Source organism: Thamnophis elegans, chromosome Z (genome assembly GCF_009769535.1).
Source record: "Thamnophis elegans isolate rThaEle1 chromosome Z, rThaEle1.pri, whole genome shotgun sequence".
In the NCBI taxonomy this organism is placed as follows: domain Eukaryota; kingdom Metazoa; phylum Chordata; class Lepidosauria; order Squamata; family Colubridae; genus Thamnophis; species Thamnophis elegans.
This window is the reverse complement of record NC_045558.1, coordinates 62,588,790-62,607,003: the sequence shown is the minus strand read 5'-3', so window position 1 is coordinate 62,607,003 and position 18,214 is coordinate 62,588,790. Positions and strand designations below refer to the sequence as shown.

General features: G+C 43.6%; 1 protein-coding gene across 1 annotated transcript in view; it reads right to left on the bottom strand.

Annotated features, from left to right (window-relative positions):
- Positions 1 to 18,214, bottom strand: part of STAC (SH3 and cysteine rich domain) — a 202,612-nt gene that overhangs the window by 111,967 nt on the left and 72,431 nt on the right. Inside the window, exons 4-5 of the mRNA XM_032235867.1 lie at positions 4,859 to 4,959; positions 3,840 to 3,921 (exon numbers count right to left, since the gene is read on the bottom strand). Of these exons, the coding sequence (XP_032091758.1) occupies positions 3,840 to 3,921; positions 4,859 to 4,959 (183 nt within the window). The remainder of the gene's footprint in view (positions 1 to 3,839; positions 3,922 to 4,858; positions 4,960 to 18,214) is intronic.

Here is an 18,214-nt window from a genome sequence, read left to right as displayed (position 1 = left end):
GAGAGATTGTTAAGAGGGAGTTTTGTTCTCACCATCTACTGCGCATGCTGATGGCTGATGTTTAGAGTTGGTCAAGGCCAACCATCTTGCATACCAACCTGATGATGCTTCTTGGAGATGCAACCCACATGACACCTGAGGGATTTGCAGATTGGACAATGGGATGGGGGTTACCGGGGGGGAGGATATTGGACAAATATTGATATTTATGATTTCATGCACTTTTGCCTCAGACCTTGCTTTACTTAGCTGCTATCTTTTCATAACCAGTAAAAGTACTCTTAATTCTGCAAAACAGAGTTAAGTGGTTTCTTTCTTGGTTGCTGAAGGAGGCCCGCTTGACAGTAAGAATAAAACAGCAATAATGTTTGGCAAAGTGAACATCTTAGAACAGATGTGTCAAACTCGATTTAATTGAGGGACAGATCATTATTGTGATTTTCCTGCAGGGGCCATGGGAAGGAAGGGCATGGCCAGGGTGGTTGCAGTGTACTGCGTATGGCCTGGAAACATGGCCACTTCGCCTCCTTTGGGCTGGGCAGACATGGTGCTCCAGGTGGTGACTGCAGGAGCCTACTAGACCTGCATGAGCTGCTGACAGCCTCAGTGGTGGCAGCAGCCCACTGCAGTGCTAAAGTGTATTGGGTGCATGAAGAGAATGTGCTCCATGTGCAGGCCAAGGGCAAGTCACACAAGGGGGATGAACTGGCCGAGGAGATGACCTCCAGCAATCTGCTCTCCAACTACAAGTAAAAACAGATGGGATCTCAGCAAAATGGTAAGTTATGCAGAACTCTTAGATGAAAAAGGAGAACTAAAATCAATACAAGATCTGAAAACACAAGGAATAAGTATGGAATGGTGGCCCTATTTACAAATTTAAAAGATTTAAGAAAGGTTGGGAACAATACGGAATACATGAGAAACAAATGGAATTAGATAAAATATTATTAGGAACGGGAGGAAAAATGATTATTAGATTATATAATTTATTTTAAGATATAAAATGGAGGAAGAGACAGTAAAGGAGAAAATGATTAGCTTGGGAAGAAATTTTGGCCATAATATAAGAAAAATGGGATAAAATTATGGGAAAGAAATTATAAATTTACAATGGCAGTAGCTTACAAAGAAAACCTCTATAAAATGTTTCATAGATGGCATTTGCCTCCAGCGAGATTGCCCAAAATGTACCCAAATTTATTCCCCAAATGTTGGAGATGTAGCCACAAGTCTGGAATATTCTACCATATGTGATGGACATGCCTCGTCACAAGGAAATACTGGTGCAAAATTTGGAAATGGTTAGAAGAAATGACAGAGCAAAAAATAGAACTGAAACTAGAAGCATTCCTATTAGGACTATTAGACCAAAAAATGGATAAACAATCTCAATACATAATCATACACATACTCACTGCAGCCATAATTGCTTTCACACAAAACTGGAAAAAAATCAATACACCCGCAGATGAAACGATAATTAGAAAAGTACTTGAATGTGCAGAGATGGACAAAATGACAATAGAACTAAAAGAAAGAGAAGAATCGGATTTCTATAAAATATGGAATAAAATTTATATGTGGCTAGAAAACAGAAGTCAAAACAGAAAATAGAGAATGTAATACGGTGATATAAATAATCAATATGTTAGCACTACTGATGTTATATTATAGGTTAAAGCAATAGGAAGGCAATGCAGAATGGAGAATTATAAAGGCTAAACAGGAAAGCCGATACAGAAGGCTGTATAATTACCTTATATTCTTATGTATGTTTTGTGTTTTGTTTTCAAGATTAAAACATTCAATAAAAATTATTTTTTAAAAAAACAGACGGGATGGAGTGGCTGTGGTGACACCATGGCAGCAGTACCTGGGGGCAGAGGCACAGGGTGGGGGAGGCTCATGGTCTGGCCTTCTGGATGTGCTGGGCAGCTACCTGTCCTATCCTAGCCACATGGAATGGAGCAGGCATGTCCAAAGATCCGCATCATGTGCCTTCCCCAATTATGTCTGCTGCTGGTGCTGCCACCACCATGCCTGCTTCTTGGAGGGGCAGCTGCTGACACCTCCCCCCCATGTGAGTGCATGCATGCATGTACAAACACACATATCTGAAAGACCAGAGATGCTGGTGTAGGCATGGCACTTATCTGCAACCTGGTGGCATCCAAGCAGGATGGGGTGGGATGGGCCTAAGTGATTGTGGCTTGATGCCTCCTGTGCACATGCGCACATGCCCTTACAGTGTCCAGGACCACTGCACAGGCTGTATTTGACCATGGGCCTTGAATTTGACACCCTGTCTTAGAACAAAGACTTCAGATATCATTAAGGTGACCAGACATCCTGCATCTGGCAGGACAGGCACACCTTTCAATAATTTTTCCCACGTCCCGGGCCATTCTAAAAAACAACCCGCTTTATTTTGGCGCTCGCAGCTCGCTCGCTCCCCTGCCCATCAGCTGCTAGTTCACTCGTTCTGTTCTATCTACACAGAGGCTCTGCGCAGCACCAGGAGGCCACGGAGAAGCTTCGCTCCACTTCTCACTCAGCTTTTCCCCAGAGGCGATCCGAGACTTCAAGCGGCGGAGTTTGGAGAAGCAGCGGCCGCAGGCCGGGTCAGCGGGTGGGCGGTGGGGCACTTTGCATCGTGGGAGCCGCCAAGCGCCTTTGCTGCAGACCCGGGTGCTTGGCGGCTCCCGCGATGCAAATTCCCCCCCGCCTCGGCCGCAAATTCCCCCCCCCCACCGCCGAGGCTTCGCAAAAGGATGCCCAGCTGAGCCTCATCAGGCATAAACCTCACCGCACGTCACTGAATTGTGGGTAGTTAGAAAATTGATAAAAATAACAAGGATTAGACAACTTGCAGACCTTAGCCAAAAGTTAGCAATGGAGATGGTCTGCAGCAAATGAAATGTCTATTAGATAACTCCTGGAGTATTCATTAGCCAAGGCTTCAGAATGGGACAGCTATATACCAATAGAACAAATTGTAGAATTATTGCTAAAATGTTGATTAGAGGATATTTCTTACTATTTCACCTTGTCCCGCCTTCTCTTTTAGTGAAAACATATAAAGCTTTCTTAATCCTTTGTTCTTAGTTCTTGGCCTTTTGACCAGGAACCCTTTTCCTTGGAGTACTCCAATAAAAAGCAATCAGAAAACCTGCACCTCGTGTCTGGCGTCCATCATTTGCTTCGGCACCAGGATCAGACCCGAATTGGGGACAACACAATAGTAACAGCAGAAACTGAGGAGAGGAGGAAACGACATTGCAAAAAATGTGGAGAAATGCTCCATGACAAGGCAGTGTAGTAGAATAGTTAAGAGGTTAATTCAGAAGTTCTAATTTACATTATAATTCAGCTAGGAAGCTACTTCAGTGAATTGTAGTTGTCTAAATGCTTTTATTTTTGTTAGCTATGGGTGATTCATCTCCTGCTACTTATATATTTACTTTCATCTGTCTAAGTAATCAAAAGCAACTATATTTTATTATGGTCTGGCTGTAAACCTCAATTACCCTTTAGAATCTCTTATCCCTGTGACTTTTAGAGAAAAAAAACCCTTGAAATCATATTCTGTTTATGTTGTTAAGAGTCCCCAAACGTGCCTTTGGCATGGGGAATTTCAGGTTTATGAACTTTATGTAACATTTGTGTTTTTTTTTCTTTATTGAAATTTCCCTCTTCAACAAGATTTGGAAAATTCCAGGAAGGAAAATGAGTGTCATGAATGAAAACATATAAAAGTTATACAGGACACTGAACATCAAGTTCATAGAACAGAAAAAGAGAAACAATAACAAACAGAAAATTAATCTTGAGTTTACCAATTGGCATGACTTCTTTGATGCATCCAAACTGCTCCTGAATGAGAAGGGGACTGCTGTAGTAACGGCTGAAACCTTTGGGCTAGAAAGTAAGAGAAAGGAAATGAAGATATGAGATTAGGAAAATTAAAGGCACTGGGTACACACATTTAAATTTAAAGACAAAAAGGCATTTCAGAGCCCATTCATTCACAGTATCTGCTCTAATTCTTACAACAACTGCACTTTTCCCAACAATCATGAAAATACTCTCTGCATTTGTAGAGCAATACTGAGAAAAAATTAATTCAGAATTTTTTAGAAATTCAGAAAGTTTAGAAATTCTTACTTACTTTAAAGTATATATCTACAGGTTTACATTATAAAAAGAATATTTGAATAAGGCTATTACAATAATACAGATGGCATTTGCACATTAAGGTGTTGTAAGAGAAGTGTTGAAATGGAGCCTTCATGGAAAGGAACTAGTAGGACTTTTGTTCTGATTCAGAAGGAAACCAGGAAACCACATTTGCTTTTCTGCTGAATTTAGGGCACAGTCCAGAATTTAGAGGGCCCTTGGTCAAGGTAGCTTTAACTGATCCTCCTCAGTATTACTGTCCACTTATTTGCCTTTTGACAAATTTGTGGATTGGAGATCTGCAAACTGTCAAAAAGCAGAGTATAAGACAAGAACAGCAGACTGCTTCACTTCTTCAGTCTTGCCATTGCTTGCAAAGTAAAGAAAGGATGGAAATAGCCAAAAACACAGTAAGGAGGACCCAGAAGATTATAGAAATCAGCAACACAGTCCTTGCAGAAAGAAGAATGTACAAAATGAAAATACTCAATATTATATCTGCCAATAGGGACCTATGCTACGTAAACATAAAGAGACAGGGAATGATTTCTATAACCTTTTAGTAGTGCAAGTATATTTCTTTAACTCAGCTAAATCAAGAAGATTGGAGGGATCTGTTAGACCAACATCTCTTACTGAACCTTATTTCCAGGTTTATTCAATAGTTATATTGGCTTACCAATTTGCCCATGCATCGTTGCTGTCCTGTGCTTTCTGCACATTTGTGGTGAATGCTCAGTTTGCATGCCTTACAGCGTAATCCATGTTTAGCATTTGTCCCTGTCAAAGGCACAGATACAATCAATAGTTTCCATATGCTCACCAAATGACATGGAATACATATTCAAATGAGATTCAACTTCTCTGCACTGCAAAACTTCCAGTTATTTTAAGTAAATGGAATCTGTTTCATTTTTACATATATGGTGAAGTGAGTCTGGAAAAACTTATTTGATCTGCAAATAATTGCATCTCAAGTATATGAGAAAGCAGAATTGTACATATGTAAATGGTTCCACCACAAAACCACGGTAGACTAAAGCGCATATGACTAAAGCGCAGTGACAAAATCGCACCGTCAAAACCGCGCGACAACAGCGCGCCGACAACAGCGCGCTGACAGAAGCGCGCTGTAACATAACCCTAAAAATAACCCTAAACCTAACCCTAAACCTAACGCTAAACCTACCCTAAACCTACCCTAAACCTAACTCTAAACCTAACCCTAAACCTAACCCTAAACCTTACCTTAAGTTAAATCGCGCTTCTGTCGGTGCGTTGTTGTGGGCGCGCTGTTGTGGGCGCGCTTTTGACATTGCGGTTTTAGCGCCACGGTGTTGTCGGCGCGCTTTTGACGTTCGCGGTTATGTTGTGCCACGATGTAAATGATAAAAATCATTTTTTAAAATGAATTTTTTAAAAAGATTTTAACCCAACATTTATTATTTTTATGAATAATTCAAGATGGTAAACATACCTAATACTCCTTCCTCCTCCTATTTTTTCCCACAACAAAAATTCTGTGAGAAGCTGGAATGAGACAGAATGACTGACTCAAAGTCTATCTGCTGGCTTTTCATGCTTAAGCAGGACTAGAGATCACAGTCTCATGTGTCATCTTTCCCCTTTAAAAACAGAAATGTATGAAATATTGCAAGGGTTTGGCAGCCTGTAAGAGATCCCATGGCTTTACCGGTGCAAAAGAATGCAATGAGAAATAAGGTTCCAGATGGCATTTGGTGCAGTGGGCATGATGGCAAGCGGGATCAGATGGGTAGGGCCAGGTCACAGAACTAACTGTAAATATAATTTACAGTTGAAGTTTGTTCATGTGACTGTGGAGTACTGCAGCAGCCAGTACTATTGGTTATAAATCTGTTTGTTTTACTTATCATAACTTAGAGCGGTTACTAAACAAATGCATATTAAGCAGGGACTTTGCATGAAATACAAATACAATAAAAATGCAGATCTAGTCTCCACTCTCTCTTACAATAAAGATATTTACAGAAATGCTTCCCTGAAATATTTTTGCCATATATCTTGTAACATTGATTAAGATCTAGCAATGGGACCTGGTTAGTAAAGGGGAGAATATCAGGTCCAAATCCTCATCATTTAAATAGACAAAACTGCTGAAATAAATAAAATTGGTTCCAGAACAGTAACTTGTGCATCACTATTTTCTCACTCAATCAAATAGGAAGATGAATGATTTCTCAATTTCTTGACATACATTTTCCTGTAATCTCCACTTGCATTTCCTATAGATTTGTATGCAACAAACATCCTGTACATATAACTCTGATCAGGTTAGGGTACTGTCTTTCTGCCCAAGCACTGCCTATTCTAACAGATTAACAGAGTTGGAAGGGACCTTATAGGTCATCTGGTCCACCCCAGCCCACCACTCAAGCAGGAGACCTTACACATTTCTGACAAATGGCACTCCAATTTCTTCTTGAAAATCTCAAGTGATGAAGCTCCCACAACTTCCGAGGGCAAGCTATTAGTTGACTGTTCTCATTGTCAGAAGGTTCCTCCTTATTTCTAGGCTGAATCTGCTTGCTCAGTTTCCATCCATTATTCCTTGTCTGGCCTTCAGGTGTTTTGGAAAATAGCTTGACCCCCGCCTCCTCTGTGGCAGCCCCTCAAATATTGGAACACTGCTATCATATCTCCCCTGGTACTTCTCTTCACTAGACTAGCCATGCCTAGTTCCTGTAACGATTCTTCATATGTTTTCGTCTCCAGTCGCCTAATCATCCTGATTGCTCTCCTCTGCACTTTTTCTAGAGTCTCAATATCTGTTTTATAGTGTGGTGACCAAAACTGGATGTAGTACTCTAGGTGTGGTCTTACTAGTTTTTATAGAGTGATATTAGTACCTCACTTGATCTTTATTGTATCCCTTTGTTAATGCAATTTAAGAGTGCATTGGCTTTTTTGGCCACTGCTGAACACTGCTGGCTCATATTTAGCTGGTTGTCCACTAGCCTCCAAGATCCCTCTCACAGACACTGCTATTAAGTCTGGTTTCATCCAGTTTAGAAGTGTCCTTTTGGTTTTTCTTACCTAAGTATAGGACTTCATTTTTCTTTACATTGAATTTCATTTTGTTAGATAGGGCTCAGTATTCAAGATCCTGAGTTTGTCTTCTAGAGTGTTAGCTATTCCTGCCAGCTTAGTATCATCTGCAAATAGAAGGGGTAAGTCGTTTATGAAGATATTGAAGAGTACTGAGCCTAAGACAGAACCTTGTGGTAACTCACTGCTTACTTCTCTCCATGTAGATTGAGATAAAATCTCCAAAATTTACATAATTGTTTTGTCACAAAAAGAACCAGCAAAAAGAAACAAACTCATGGAACAGGTGACTGACACTACTGTGGCATGCAGTATATGTTCCATGTGTGTGCTTATGCCCAAAGAACATCAACATTATACATGTATTAAATGTAAACTACGTGTACTGCTAGAAGAAAAAGTAAGGAATCTAAAGGCAACTCTAGCCCAACTCCAACCTATACAAGAAAACTATGCCCAAATTGAACCATATAATGAACAAATAACTCCCAGAGGATTTGACCCTGATAATAAACCCCTAGAGGAAGATAAATGGAGGTATGTCACACAAAGAAGGAAACACAAAGAAAAAACAGCATACATCTAAGCCAATCTAACCTAACCAGAAGCAGCCCTGTTAAAACTGGGCAATTGATTTCTCCCCCTAGATTAAAATATGCAGGCCCACTCAAAGAAAACATGCAGATACCTAGAAAAGAGACATCATCAAATACCCCTTAAAAAGTCACATCAACAAATACAGCTGAGATAAACAAAAAAGCACAGCCTGCACACCCTAAAAAGGAAGGTGAGTGTTGGTGATAGGAGATTCTATTCTCAAAGGAACAAAACCAGCCATCTGTAAACCAGGCATACAATCTAGAGAGTTATGTTAGAGAGTTATAATCTTGACAAACTTGAACATTGGGCACTATCTAACAAAATGAAGTTCAATGGTGAAAAAAGTAAGGTTTTACATTTAGGCAAGAAAAACAAAATGCACAGGTACAGTATAGATGGTACCTTGATCAATAGTAATAACTGTGAGAGGGATCTTGGAATCCTAGTGGACAACCATTTAAATATGAGCCAGCAGTGTGCAGCAGCTGCCAAAAAAGCCAACATAGTTCTAGACTACATAAACAGAGGGATAGAATCAAGATCACGTGAAGTGTTAAAACCACTTTATAATGCCTTGGTAAGGCCACACTTGAATGCTTCTTTCAGTTTTGGTCACCACGATGTAGAAAAGGTGTGGAGACTCTAGAAAGAGTGCAGAGAAGAGCAAGAAAGATGATTAGGGGAATGGAGGCTAAAACATATGAAGAATGGTTGCAAGTATGTCTAGTTTAATGAAAAGAAGGACTAGGGGAGACATAATAGCAATGTTCCAATATCTCAGGGGTTGCCACAAAGAAGAGGGTCAAACTATTCTCCAAAGCACCTGAGGGTAGAACAAGAAGCAATGGGTGGAAACTAATCAAGAACTGAGGAGAAATTTCCTGACAGAACAACCTATCAGTGGAACAGCTTGCCTCCAGAAGTTGTGAATTGAATTGAATTGAATACATTTATAGGCCGCCCAATCCCGAAGGACTCGGGCGGCTTACAGAAAACAAATTGCAAAAAAATAAACAATTAAAAACAGAGAAACAGTTTAAAAACCACATCATACATCCACTCTGGTCGGGGCTGGACCTCAATCATGAGGTCAACAGCCCCAGGCCTGTCAGAAAAGCCAGGTTTTGATAGCCTTTCAGAAGGCCATGAGAGTGGGTAGGGTCCGGATCTCTGGGGATAGTTCATTCCATAGGGTCGGAATGGCTACAGAGAAGGCCCTCCCCCGGGGAGCCGCCAGCTGACATTGTCTGGCTGACGGCACCTGGAGAAGGCCCACCCTGTGCGATCTTATCGGCCGTTGGGAGATATGCGGCAGAAGACGGTCTCGCAGATATCCAGGCCCTAGGCCATGTAGGACTTTAAAGGTAATAACCAGCACCTTGAATCGTGTTTGGAGACCGATAGGAAGCCAGTGCAGCTCGTGGAGGATAGGTGTAACATGGGTGTATCGTGGTACACTCAGTATCGCTTGTGCGGCTGCATTCTGGACTAATTGTAGTCTCTGAACACTTTTCAGGGGCAGCCCCATGTAGAGCGCATTACAGTAGTCAAATCTTGAGGTGACGAGGGTGTGAGTGACCGTTTGAAGTGCCTCCCAATCCAAATAGGGCCGCAACTGGTACACCAGGCGAACCTGGGCAAAGGCCCCCCTGATCACAGCCAAGTAGTGATGTTCTAATGTCAGCTGCGGATCCAGGAGGACTCCCAAGTTGCGGACCCTCTCTGAGGGGTGCAAATTTTCAACCCCCAGGCTTAAGGATGGACTATCTGGGCTGTCCTTGGGGGGCAGCATCCATAGCCACTCGGTCTTGTCAGGATTGAGTGCAAGTTTGTTCACTCCCATCCAGACCTTGACAGCTTCCAGGCACTGGCACATCACTTCCACCGCTACACTGAGCTGGCACGGGGTGGAGAGATACAGCTGTGTATCATCCACATATTGATGGTATTTGATCCCATGCCGACGAATGATCTCACCCAGTGGCTTCATGTAGATATTGAATAGGAGGGGGGACAAGACTGAGTTCTGCAGCACCCCATATTTAAGGGGCCTAGGGGTCAACCTTTGCCCTCCAACCAACACCGACTGCGACCTGTCAGAGAGGTAAGAGGAGAACCACCATAAGATGGTGCCTCCCACTCCCACCTCTTCCAGCCGTCGCAGAAGGATACCATGGTCGATGGTATTGAAGGCCGCTGAGAGGTCAAGGAGCACCAGGATAGAGGAATGTCCTCTATCCCTGGCCCACCAGAGATCATCGGTCAGCGCGACCAAAGCGGTTTCAGTGCAGTATCCAGGCCTGAAACCAGACTGAAAGGAGTCAAGATAATCTGCTTCATCCAAGGTCTGTCGGCGTTGAAGGGCCACCACCTTCTCAACAACCTTCTCTAAAAAAGGGAGGTTGGAAACCGGATGATGGTTCCTAAGAATAGCTGGGTCCAGAGAAGGCTTCTTGAGGAGGGGTCTTACCACTTCAGAGGTTGCGGGAAAGATCCCTCCTGCAAAGAAGTGTTCATGATCGTCTGGAGCCAGCCTCGTGTTACCTCCCTGCTGGTCGAGACCAGCCAGAAGGGACATGGGTCCAGTAAGCAGGTGGAGGCACTCATCGCTCCCATGGCCTTGTCCACTTCATCAGGGGTGACAAGCTGGAACTCACTCCAGGAAATCTGATCAAGACCCTCCCTCGGCATCTCTGCTGGTATTGTCCAAGTGGAGTCAAGGTCTGCCCGAATCTGAGTGATTTTGTCTGACAGAAACTGAGCGAATTCCTCAGCCCTTCCCTGTAAGGGTTCCCCCACGTCCTCCCCTTTCAGGAGGGAGCAAGTTATCCTAAACAGGGTGGCTGGGCAGGATTCTGCGGACGCAATAAGAGCGGAAATATGTGCACATTTTGCCACCCGTATTGCTACTAAATAAGTCCTAACGAAGGCTCTTAATAGTGTTCGGTCACATTCGGAGTTGCTAGCTCTCCAGCATCGCTCTAGGCATCTCTTTTGGTGCTTCATCTCCTGGAGTTCCTGGGTAAACCAAGGTGCCCTCCTGGATCCACTGCCGTGGAGAGACCGTAAAGGGGCAATCCGATCCATCGCCCCAGTCGCCGCTGTATTCCAGGCGACGACCAGGGACTCTGTCAGATTGTGGGCAAGGGAGTTAGGTATCTCCCCAAGCTCCTTCTGAAATCCCAGCAGGTCCATCAGGTGCCTGAGGCAGAACCATTTAATCGGTTCCACCTCCCTGCAGTGGGGGAGTAGCTTCTGAAAGTCAAGCCTCAGCAGGGAGTGATCTGACCATGACAAGGGCGAGATCTCTATCCCCTTTAGTTCAAGATCAGGTCTCCACTGCCCCGAGAGAAATACAAGGTCGAGCGTGTGTCCCGCTCTATGAGTCGGACCCTGAATTACCTGGGTCAAGTCCATGGTTGTCATGGAAGCCATGAACTCCTGAGCCCCATCAGAGCGTTCTCCTAGAGATGGCAGGTTGAAGTCCCCCAGTACTATCAGTCTGGGGAACTCAACTGCCAATCCGGCTACTGACTTTACGAGTGCAGGCAGGGCTGTTGCGATGCATCTGGGAGGTAGGTACGTCAGAAACAAGCCCACTTGAATCCCTAGGTCCAACTTCAAGAGAAGAGACTCACACCCCACAATCTCTGGAGCAGGGATCCTGCGAGGATATAATGACCCTCGAATAATAACTGCCACTCCCCCACCCCTTTCTCTGGTGTCGTGGTTGGTGGAGCACCTGGAACCCTTCTGGGCACATTTCTGAGAGGGGACTTCTCCCTCATGGCCCAGCCAGGTTTCAGTAATACATGCCAGGTCTGCCCCCTCATCAAGTATTAAGTCCCGGACGAGGGGAGCTTTATGGATCACAGACCTGGCATTTAGCAACAACAACCTGAGACCAGAGCCCTGACTTCTCTTGCCACCAGGTCCTTGAGTTGAGCTTTCAGTGCCAGAACAAGGGATTGCTGTGACGTAGCGAGCCCTCCTTCCCCGGTAATGGCTAGCCCTGTAGCTCTCATCATGTCTGCCCCTCCCGGTCGTAACCTGAATGCTCCGACCCGCCCCCATCCCCGTAGACCCTTCTGCCTCTCCCATGGCCCCCATTCTTCCCGGCAGGCCCCGCATATCATTCATTCTAGGATGAGAGGCGAGTCTGGGCCGCTTTCCACTTCTGCCTATGCACTCAGTGGAGGGGGCACCAGGCTGCACTCTCAGTCCTCTCATATATGCCACACAAGCACTCTCTCAAGCATACCCCACTGTAATCATTAAAACATATAAAATACAATAATACAATAATATAATTTAAAAGTGGGTTCATTCATCTTCATTCATACAGCACACACTCCACCAGCAGAATTTACGCAGATCTTAATTCTGCTTGAGTGGATCAGTGCAAGTTCAGATAGCCGGAACTAATGATGGTGCAGAAGAGCGAATTCCTCAATCTCTCTTCCCTCCTGTGGGTCCGGAAAAGTGCAAAAAGGGGCAAAAAGGGCTGGAAGTCTTTAAGATGTTGGATAGCCATTTGTCAGAAATGGTATAGGGTTTCCTGCCAAGGGGTTGGACGAGAAGACCTCCAAGGTCCCTTCCAACTCTGCTATTGTATTATTGTAATTGTTGTAAATTTATATAGCTCACACATAGGAGACCTAGGGTGGCTTCCAATGCTTCAACCTAGTGAAGCACCCAAATTGAACATCACATCCAATACTCAATATAGTTTAACATCACAGAGTATGTTAAAAGATAACCCTCAAGACAATCTCCATGACCACCATAATTCAAATTAATGAACTGGTATATGCTATAGACATTTTATATAATTCTGAAGATGTTTGTTTAAATGATTTTTAAAAACCAGCAATACATATTCCCCTGGGAAACTGAAGTTGGAGGCTAATCTCAAGGCAGATCAATCATTAGTCAGATGGTGGAATTACTTGCTGTTACTTGTCCCAGCTTCTGCCAACCTAGCAGTTCGAAAGCATGTAAAAATTTAAGTAGAAAAATAGGGACCACCTTTGGTAGGTAACAGGTTTCTATGTGTCTTCGGCATTTAGTCATGCCAGCCACATAACCATGGTGATGTCTTCAGACAGTGCTGGAACTTTGGCTTTGAAATGGAGATGAGCATCACCCCCTAGAGTCATGAATGACTAGCACATATGTGCGAGGGGAACCTTTCCCTTTAAGACTTGGTTATTGAAAAAATACAAGGGAATGACTCCATTGGATGCCCTAGAGATTGCTAAACAAAGGGTCACAGCACTGGCTAGCAGGTTAAGGAGATAAATTAGATAAACAGAGGCCAAGAAGATTTTAAATGCCCTGTTCTCCAAAGAACCATCCAAAGCAAAGCCACCAAAAGCAGAAATTTAATAGTACTGGAAAAACATTTGAGAGAAAGACACATAACATCAATGCAAGGTGGGGGCAGGACCAAAGAGAAGACCACAACAATCTCCCAGAACAGAAACTAGTCACCATCATAATAGCAGACATCCAATAGCAGATCAAAAATATAAACAGGTAGACTAACAGTAATATATGAATGTCTAGTACACAGATAAACCAGCTAGTAGTATCAGGCTCAGACCCAAACTGACTAATACAAGGAAGGACAGTGTCAAGCTTCAAAAGGTGTTTTTTTTGCTGTTGAAACCATTATCACTTCTCAAGTTGCCAACAAACTATGGTGGGAGAGAAGGGATAGATGGAATGTTGACTCAACATCTAGAAAGCAGCTTTGCAAACCAAGGACACTTCAACAAGTGTTTACCAGAGCCAAAATACTTTCTTACAACCATACCAGGAGACTCCATTGGACAATGTGACCTGGTCTAATAGGGTAAGGGAGAACCTGAATTTTAAGTAGGTGGGTTGGCACAGGAAATGGTTAGATCTGGTTTTGCCCTCATCTTTGATGAAATGTTGTAGTCAATGAAGTTTTGCATTAAGAGATTGGATATGGGGGGAGCTTGAAGAGACTGTGGAAGACACACACAGATGGCAAAAAGGGAGTAAAAACCTAGGGGTAGGCTGAAGAGATCATGGAAGGCAAGCATGGATGGCAGAAAGGGAGCAGAAAGCTGGAGGAGAACTTGCAGAAATCATGGGAGAGCCACGGGCAGGCAGTTCAGGGCTCAGGCAGCAGAAAGCTAGACCATGGCCCATTGTATGGGGGGAGGAAGCTGGGTGAGGAGATCGGGGAAGGCAGGTACCTGTAGGCTGTGGCGACCATGTGGTCGAGGCAAGCAAGTGAGCAAGAGAGCCAGAGATCAGCAGCAGCTATGGTGCAGGTGTCACTCTAGGCACTGGTCAAGACAGGCAAAGCAAGATAAGGAGTGGCTAGGAGAGGTGGGGAAGATGGAATGGGATGGGGCCAGCCAGTGGTGTGATCAGATAGTTCTCCAAACTTCACAAAAAGTTAACAACAGGTTCACTTGAACTGGTGTGAACCGGCTGAAAAGACAAAAGATAAGTAAGACTGATGGGGTGAAACTACCAGCAGGCCACATAGCAAATATGAAGAATAGCCACAAGTATTTTTGTATCCCACAGTCACATGAAACCATGACAAGGAGGCAAGAAAGAAAGCAACATTCAAGTACAATAAAAAAATAAGATAAATTCTAAAAAGCTATTTACACCATCAACATGTATTTTATTTTTTATTAATTTATTACATTTTATGCCACACATTTAACCGATGCAGTGATTCTGAGTAGCTTACAATATAATAAAAGGGTATAAAAAGGAATAAAAACAAAGCAATTAAAATTATGAGAATTTAAATAGCTAAAAGCAAAATTTCTAACTAAAATGGTTTGACTGAGATTGGACATATCAGTCAGGGTTCCAAGTAACACCCCTAATGAAAGAAGACTACGAGGCTTGAGTTTCCTCTATTTCATTAGAGATGTCATATTGGCACATCTGGGAAAACCTGAATCTGAAAGTTTCCAGGTTTTCCCCACCCAAACAAAGTCCCTGCACAACACTCACATGTCCATCACATGGTCCAATCAAGCACGGTGCCAACTGGAGATGCCTTCCAGTCACGCCACTCCAGATGCAGGTCCTTGACTCTCTGAGAAAGGAATGTTATTTTGACTATATCAACCTCACTACATACAATTCCCCCTTGTCAGGCGTCTCATTCAGTATCCAAGAAAGAAAACCCCCAACTCCATTTGAGTAGAGATAAAGGTACTTTTACTAGACATGAAATGAAAGCAGCTAAAGAAAAGCAAGATCCGAGACAAAAAGCATGAACGTGTACATATCAAATGTTTACCCAGAGCCCTCCCCCCAATTACCCCAACCCAATGTCCAATCTGCAACTCCCAAAGATATCATGTGGGGTGCATCTTCAAGTGGCCTCATTCCGTTGGTATGCAGAGATAGCTGATATTGACCAAAGCAAAACACCATCAGCATGCGCAGAAGATGATGAGACCAAAACTCTCTTCATTAATCTCCTCCAGCACCTGCAATTCCCCCCAAAAAAATACCACAAGTCCCCTCCCCTCCCAGTTACTATGGCAGCCAATAGCAAACAAGCAAAGTAGAGGCTGACATTCAACCCTCCGGCCAAGAGGACATCATCCCTGGAGAAAAAGATAAAACAGACAACAACAATAACAAAACATATCACAATTAGGGTTTATCAGGATATCTAGAATGGAACTTTTGCAAGATTTTAGGAGCTCTGACATTGGACTTATTCAACCACAGCATGGGAAAGAGGGAAATGTTTCCAGGCCACTAAATACTGTATTCTCCCCTATGTTTCTTGGAATTGAGGATCTCCTTAACCTCAAAATGTTGTTTACCTTCAATAAGGAGGGGAACAGGGGGTGGGTGTTGAGGTGAATGCATTAAAGACATGTTCTGGTATTAGTAAGTTCATATGGAACATGGGATGGATTCTCCTAAGGGTTTTTGGCAATTCAAATTGCACTGTGACAGGATTCACAATTTTAACAATGGGGAAAGGACCCACATATTTAGGACCAAGTTTTTTCAATTTCTGGGTAGTCTGAAGAAACTTAGTGGACAAGAACACCCTATCCCCAACCTGATATTCTTTTGGCTTTGACCTTTTTTTATCAGCTTGTTTTTTGTGTGCTTGGTGAGCCACATCTAAGGCTTTACGAGTCATAGGCCAGAAATGTTGAAACTGATCACACCACTCAGACAAAGTTCTGTGGTTTCTCCCGAGGCAATTCAGGAATAGGTATAAAATCCTGCCCAAACACTACCTTAAAAGGGGTCATTTCAGTACTACTGTGTACCAAATTGTTGTATGCTACCTCTGCATAGGACAAGAAGTCAATCCAATTATCCTGTTGATAATTGACATAGCATCTAAGATAATGCTCTAGAACCGAGTTAGCCCTTTCACAAGCCCCATTTGTCTGCAGATGGTGGGCAGAGCTTAGACTCTGGGCAGAGCCTATTAACTTCAGGAACTCCTTCCAGAAAAGGGGGGTGAATTGGACCCCCCCCATCTGAAATAATGCGTTCAGGAATTGCAGGTAATCTATACACATGAAAAATAAAGTTTAGCCAGTGTTTTTGCCAATGGAATCTTGGAACAGGAAACAAAATGCACTTGCTTGGAGAACAAATCTGTGATCACCCAGATGACAGTATTTCCCAGGCTTTCTGGTAACTCGACAATAAAATCCATCAATAACTCCTTCTATGGTGCACCAGGTCGTGCGATACTTTGAAGTAGTTCTTGAGGTTTTCCTTGAGGTTGGTGGTCTCTTTGCCATTGCACAAATGGGACAACTAGCAATGTAGGATTCTATGTCTTTTTTCAGAGAAGGCCACCAGAACTGTGTTTTAACCAAATGCAATGTCTTCACGAAACCAAAATGCCCAGACATTTTTGAATCATGGGCCTGTTGGAGGACAATGCTTTTTAGCCTAAAAAGAACATATAGCTTGACAAAGCCATCTTGCATGGTGCACTCATCGGAGTGTAATTTGAACCATTCATCAGATGCAAGGCTTTCCCTGAGCCTTTTCGTCAAATCAGTGGGCACCTCTAATCCATTTTCCCCTGGCTCCTGGTGACCACCAGAGCAGTTAGGTGTCTGATGGGAATGACTGGACAAATCACCACCGATCTGGCACTGTTGATTTGGGGTAGCCTGGACAAGGCATCAGCCATAAAGTTCTTTCCCCCATGTATGTATTTTAGTGTAAAGTGAAATAAGTAAAAATGTTATGCCCAGCGAACTTATTTAGGCGACAGTTTCCGTGATGTTTTTAACGCTTCAAGGTTTTTATGAAAACCTCTTTGAGGTCCCAATACTCTTTTGGGATTCTTTTTTCTCCCTCAATTTTTCTCATGCGAAAAAGCTGCTAAGTCTGTTACAGCACTGGCTAGGTGGGAAATCTTTCCCTCCCCCTCTGTCAGCTTTGCCAAATGGATGCATAACCATCCCTTCCACCAGTTCACCTGAGGGTTCCATTTCCACAGCCAAAGTAATCCCAGTATGAGGGGCCTGTCCATCCCTGGTGCCACGATGAAACTCAGGTATTCTTGGTGGTTCCCCATCCACAGATCCACCAGTTCGGTTACAAAATGCCCCCCCCCACAACTGACCCACCGAACTGGCAAAAGGCAATAGGTACTTTCATAGTTCTCAATCTTAAACCCATTTTTTCCACCATCTCATGGCTAATTAGGCATCAGGTGCAGCGAGAATCTAAAAGGGTCAACATCTTTCCCTTGGCACCAGTCAAGGGTACTATTAATTCTATTGGGATAGTCATGGGGCCTGATTGGAGACTTACCAAGGGATCATGTTCAGAGTTGGTTTCATTTTCTCCCAAAGAAGGAGAGGGTTCCTTCTCCTCCTGGCCTGGAGGAAGGATATCAGCAACTTCCACACCTTTCAGGGTGATTTCACGGCATTTCCCTGGCTGCTGATCGGGTTTCTTCCCTCCAGCTGAAGATGGTTTTGGGCAAAGCAGTGTAGCAGTTAGCAGCCAAATGTCCCTCTTTTCCACATCGGAAACACTCAGTTGATCTCAGCTTGGCTGCAGATCCCCCTTTTTCTGCTCTCGGTGCCTCTTTCGGTGTAGCGTGTGTGTGTGTGTCTTTGTTCTGGCTACTGCCTCCATGGTATTGATTTCTGGCTAGGTCAATCTCCTCATCAGCTCTCAACACTTAACAGCATTGCAGGGCACGGGCGGCCCTCCTGTTCCCACATTGTTGTTAAGGCCATTCATATAGCTGTCCATCAATGCCTCCTGGGGTCACCCCCACATATGCACAGACAGCTCACAAAGCTCCTGAGTGTACTCTACCACAGACCTA